At 48.9% G+C, this 6,015-nt stretch overlaps 1 protein-coding gene across 1 annotated transcript; it reads left to right on the plus strand.

Annotated features, from left to right (window-relative positions):
- The first annotated feature begins 1,106 nt into the window (after positions 1-1,106).
- On the plus strand, positions 1,107-4,566 carry LOC109766898 (EIN3-binding F-box protein 1). Its single transcript, XM_020325656.4, has 2 exons — positions 1,107-1,771; positions 1,914-4,566. Exons 1-2 carry the CDS (start codon positions 1,747-1,749, stop codon positions 3,836-3,838), a joined length of 1,950 nt encoding a protein of 649 aa, XP_020181245.1. The 5' UTR covers positions 1,107-1,746; the 3' UTR covers positions 3,839-4,566.
- Positions 4,567-6,015: the final 1,449 nt, after the last annotated feature.

Raw genomic sequence — 6,015 nt, forward strand, 5'->3', positions numbered from 1 at the left:
TTGTGCAAATTGAAGAAGAGAGTCTCCCACAAGCTTGGGGGAGGCTTCTCCAATTACTTAATGCTTTGCCTGATCATCCTTTCAAGAAAAATTAAATACTTGATATCTTTTATAATGGACTAACCGATGCTTCTAGGGACCACCTAGATGGTAGTGGTAGTTGTGTTTTCAAAAAACGAACTGTTGAACAAGCTGAAGTACTACTGAATAATATATTGAGCAATGATAATGATTGGACTCTTCCTGAATCACCACCTAAGCCAACTCCGAAGAAGAGGGGTATTCTATTTATCAGTCCTGAAGATATGCAAGAGGCTGAGAAATCTATGAAAGAAAAAGCATTAAAACTGAAAATGTTAAGAATTTGCCACCTATTGAAGAAATATATGATCTTAATACTCCGACACAGGTAGTAGAGGTAAATTCTCTTTATAGATTTGATGAAGGTGATATTTCTTATAATAAGTTTGCTAGTCAATGCTTGGATAAATTTGATAACTTTATTGTTAAACAAGAAAACTTCAATGCATATGTTAGTAGACAATTGAAACGTAATGCGTATATGCTTGACTGCTTGGGTGACTATATGTGTAGAACTATTAATGATCTCAAGATTATTAATAATCATGGTAAAAACTCAAGTAGAACAAGTTCTCAAGGCACAAAATGATTTGCTTAATGAAGTGAAATAGTAAGATGAATGATCATGCTGTTTGAGTTAAGACTAGAGGTGGTAAAATGACTCAGGAACCTTTATATCCTAAGGGCCCTCCCAAGAGAATGTCAGCGGCCCCTCGGGCTCGAGGACCGTCGTTTTCAAGGAGGAGCGAGCGGCGAGGCAGCAGATGCGGTACGACTGGTGCAACACCGCCCGCCGCTCCGTGTTCGTGAAGTCCAACGCAACGCCGAAATGGGCTCGCGACGACCCAAACCTCGCCATGACGTGGGCCCTCAACCGCTCCATCATCGCCACAGAGACGACTGCTAGGCGCTGCGATTGCTTTTAAAATATATGTGTATAGCGTTGGATGACCGGTACACACATGTGGAAGAAAATTTGCGGGTGAGGGTTGAAGATGCCTTAAAGTGAGGGGAAAAAACAATCTTGGGTAACTGGATCTGCTATCTCCACGTGTTCACGCTCTGGAACAGGAGTTCCCCTCGAATCCACTCTCCAAGCGCAACCTGAAAAAGGAAAACGAAAAGTAGAGGAGAAGAATCGCAGCTCCATGATAGTACGAAGACGAAGACGCGTGCATGTGCAATGTATGTGCAGCACGAACGAGTGATCCACCCACCCACCCCATCCGGCCGTCTCAATCCCCTCCACTCCATCCGCCCACACGAGTACAGTGCAGGTTCAGTGCATCCAGCTCCGGCCAGCGCAACTTGTCCCCTGGGAGCGCCAAGGGCGGCCCCCGCCTCCCGTCTCTGTCCCTCGCGCCGATTATTCAATTCCCACCTCCTCCGTCTCTTTCTTCCCTATACCCTCCGCCTCAGCTCGCGCTTTCCCCTTCCTCCCTCCTGTCACAGAGTTCTCCTCTCCCCTCTCCTCCTTCTCTTTTTTCCCTGTCGCGGCGGCGATAGGGTTCGGCTTCCGTCTCCTTCCCCCGCCGGCGGTGGTCGCCTGTAAATGCTTAAGGCCTTCTCCGGCGGCTCGGATCGTGCGGCGGCGGCGGCGGCTCTGTTCTTGGTCGTGCTCTTCTTCTTCTTTCAAGGGATCTCTTCCTTCTCCGGCGACTCGGCATGCCTGCCTTCCACGCATACGGAGGTAAGCGATAGAGAGAGATCCCCATCCTGTTTTCCTTTTTCTTTTCCCCGAAGAGAGTCGGGTTGTTGTTTTAGTCGTGGTTCCTTGCAAGGAAAGTATTGTTCTTGCGTGTCCCTGATGATGTGTTCTTCGATTGCGTCAGATGGCGGGTGCCTCGTCTCTGCCCCGGCCGAGCTTTCCAGGATGTTCTGCCGCGGTGGCGGAGCGGTGGTTCAGCAGCGGAAGCGCTCTCTGGTGGCCGCGTCGGCGGTCGCCGCCGCGGCGGCCGAGTGCATGAGGGCCAGCAAGAAGCAGAGGCAGCCCCCGCAGCCGTCCCTGGACGTGCTCCCGGACGAGTGCCTCTTCGAGGTCCTGCGCCGCCTGCCCGGCGGCCGCGAGCGCGCTGACTCCGCCTGCGTCTCCCGCCGCTGGCTGGCGCTCCTCGCCAGCATTCGGATCTCCGAGCTCGGTCATGCCGCGGCGGCCGCCCCGTCCCTGCCCGATCTCAACGAGGAGTTCGTCATGGAGGAGGATACGGACGACTCCCCCGCAGATCCCTGCGTCGAGAGGGTCCTCGAGGGCAACGAGGCCACCGATGTCCGCCTCGCCGCCATGGCTGTTGTCGCTGGATCCCGCCGCGGGCTGGAGAAGCTCGCCATCCGTGGGAGCCACCCGTCGCGCGGGGTCACGGACCAGGGGCTCCTGGCCGTCGCCTGCGGCAGTCCTAACCTCTGCTCGCTCTCGCTGTGGGATGTGCCGCTTGTGACCGACGCTGGGCTCGCTGAGATCGCCGCCGGGTGCCCCTCGCTGGAGCGTCTGGATATCACTTCTTGCCCGCTCATCACAGACAAGGGCCTTGCTGCTATTGCTCAGGGGTGCCCCAACTTGGTGTCTCTGACCATCGAGGCCTGCTCCGGCGTTGGCAACGAGGGCCTGAGGGCGATTGGCCGGTGCTGCTTGAAGCTGCAGGCTGTGAGCATCAAGAACTGTGTGCACGTTGGCGACCAGGGCATTTCTAGCCTCGTGTGCTCCGCTTCCGCGTCATTGGCCAAGATCCGTCTCCAGGGATTGAACATCACAGATGCTTCGCTTGCCGTGATTGGGTACTATGGGAAGGCCGTCACAGATCTTACACTTGCTCGCCTTGCTGCTGTTGGTGAGAGGGGGTTTTGGGTGATGGCCAATGCCGCCGGCTTGCAGAAGTTGAGGTGCATGAGTGTCACCTCTTGCCTTGGGGTCACTGATCTTGCTATCACTTGTATTGCCAAGTTCTGCCCAGGCTTGAAACAGCTTTGCCTCAGGAAGTGTGGACATGTGTCGGATGCTGGTCTTAAGGCTTTCACAGAATCAGCAAAGGTGATGGAAAACCTGCAGCTTGAAGAGTGCAACAGGGTTACTCTTGTTGGTGTTCTGGCCTGCCTTATCAACTGCAGCCAGAAGTTCAGGGCTCTCTCCTTGGTGAAATGCACAGGTGTCAAGGATGTCTGTTCTGCTCCTGCACAACTTCCTGTCTGCAAATCACTTCGTTTCTTGACAATCAAGGATTGCCCAGGTTTCACTGATGCAAGCTTGGCCGTAGTCGGTATGATCTGCCCTCAGCTGGAGCAAGTCGACCTGAGTGGTCTTGGTGAGGTCACTGACAATGGGCTTCTTCTGTTGATAAAATCTTCCGAGGGTAGCCTGGTCAAGGTTGACTTGAGTGGTTGCAAGAACATCACAGATGTTGCTGTTTCTTCCCTGGTGAAGGCACATGGAAAATCTGTTAAGCAAGTTAGTCTCGAGGGTTGCAGCAAGATAACAGATGCAAGCCTCTTCTGTATTTCTGAGAACTGCACTGAGCTTGCAGAGCTTGATCTTTCTAACTGCATGGTCAGCGACTCCGGTGTTGCAAGCCTGGCGTCCGCAAAGCACTTCAAGCTCCGTGTCCTCTCGCTGTTTGGCTGCTCTAAGGTCACACAGGTGGGCGTGCAGTTCTTGGGCAGCATGGGTAAGTTGGAGGGCCTCAATCTTCAGTACTGCAACATGATTGGCAACCACAACATTGCATCGCTGGAGAAGCAGCTCTGGTGGTGCGACATTCTCGCCTAGGCAGACAAGATGGTTCATTGCTGGTGGGGCTTGTCTATTGGGTCAGCCGCCTGCATATGCAGATATACGTCCGTAGCAGCGCAACCGTCAAACCCATATTAGTCAGTTTTTCGGCTCATCATGAGCTGGGGTGGGCTTCTGAACTTTGTTCAGGGACCGGTCATTTTTTGGAGGGCGCCTTTGGCCAAGTGCTCGTTTTTTCACAGATCACTCAGGAGGTGATCTGTTTTTTGAGCATCTGTCTGTCATCACTGGCATCCTGCCCCCTTCCATCCAGGCACCGGTCCTTGCCGTTATAGCCACACCATACTGGTTTTTTAGGTTGCTCTAGTGTCCAGTGTCATTTTTTCACTGCTTCATGGTTAAGAAGTTGCAGGCGCCAGCTCCAGTGGCTGGTCTCCAGGGTTGCTGATCCTGGAACGTCTGTTGACATGTCTGGTTGATATTGATATTGTTATTGAGTTTGGGTCTGTCAGTATGTTGAGGTGCTGTGTGTCGTTCTCTAGTGTGTGTGTGTGTGGTGTCATGTAGGGTTGCTTTTTTCTTGCGGTTCCTCCTAGGAATCTGGTCTTCGGGATCTGGCCGTCGCGAGGCGCATACTAGAGCCTCGCGACTACAACCCTGTATGGTTGTTTTTCTTGACAGGTCCCTGATTTTACCAGCATGATGTTGAGGACTGTAATCTTTGCAACCTTATAAGAATAAATGAAGTATGTGTTGTTTTGCAAGTTCTATGCTTGTACATGCATTGTTTTTTCTTCAATATGTTTATCAAGGATGTCAAGTGCGTTGTCTAGTAACAAGATGCATTCTTGAAAGTTGGCTGCTCGATGTGCCAAATTTTGAAATTTGAGGGGCATATTTTGGTATCCAAGAATGGCATCCATATTTGGATTTGTGATTATATTTCTTCCCATGTTGTCTTGTACAATTCCGGTTCGTGCTTCTCTTGTCCATCGCTTTAACACATGATATGCCGTTGTGACTTGATATTCATCAAATCAAGAACTTTAAGAGCATGGCCACATAATATCCCAGTTCTATCAAACAGCCAGCAACTGCACTCAATTGTTTGTTTCAAAGGATCACCGATAACTTTATGCTCCTCAAAGGTAAAATCTCCAATAATATTCATTACAACCATCCAATAACTGCACTCAATTGTTTGCTTCAAAGGATCACCGATAACTTTATGCTCCTCAAAGGTAAAATCTCCAATAAGATATTCATTGCAACCATCCAATGCCTTGGTACAAGCTGATAAGGATATTTCATATTCGCCTTGAAAAGCTTCAAATATATACGGGGTGTACAACTTGCTAGCCTACACCAATCTAGGTGGTGGTCTCCTCAAATAATTTAGGCAACTTTTTCCTTGAATTTAAATTTTGAATTCAGTTCATTATTTATTTTTCGCACCACCCTTTCAAAATGCTTTAAAAACCGGATGATATCAAAATCAGTTTTCAGATGGATTTTCAAGTCACTGTTGAGACTCTCACTCAATTGTGTACTTCTCATTCCCAATGTGAAGATATCCTTCATATAACATTCAACTCATTTTTGTCCTCCTAAGGTCAAACTTCTGTTCAAAATCGGCAGTGTCTTTGTACTCAAACATGCACACACTAAAATCTGACAGAATACGTGTTTCTTCATTCTCCTCTATTTTCTTCTCTTCATTCTTCTCCCTTTTCTTCATTCTCCTCTTCACCCTTCTCTTCATGTAAATGTTTGACAACATTTTGCATAATGTGAAAGGTGCATAATCCATGTTATGCTGCAAACACTTCCCCAACGGCCTTTCCCATTGCAACATCTTGATCTATATAGAATGGTTTAGGCCCCTTTCCTTTATGAGATATTAGAAAGGCCTAAAACGACCACTTGAAGGACGCAAATGTTTCATCATACATGAGAGCAGCACCAAAAACTACAATTTCTCTAAAATGATTGAAACCGACAGAGAAACCAAAGGGCCTGCTCTCCTTGTTTGTTCGAAAAGTGGTGTCAAAACTAAAAACATCACAAAAATGTGCATAGCCCATGATCATCTTAGCATCAACCAAAAATATGTTTCCTATTTGTTCTTCACAATCCATTTGCAATGCATATTGGAATGACCGCCTTTCAGCAATTTTGTCTTGAAAATACTTAAGCATGCTACCTGCTTGGCC

The sequence above is a fragment of the Aegilops tauschii genome, chromosome 6 (genome assembly GCF_002575655.3).
Source record: "Aegilops tauschii subsp. strangulata cultivar AL8/78 chromosome 6, Aet v6.0, whole genome shotgun sequence".
NCBI lineage: Eukaryota > Viridiplantae > Streptophyta > Magnoliopsida > Poales > Poaceae > Aegilops > Aegilops tauschii.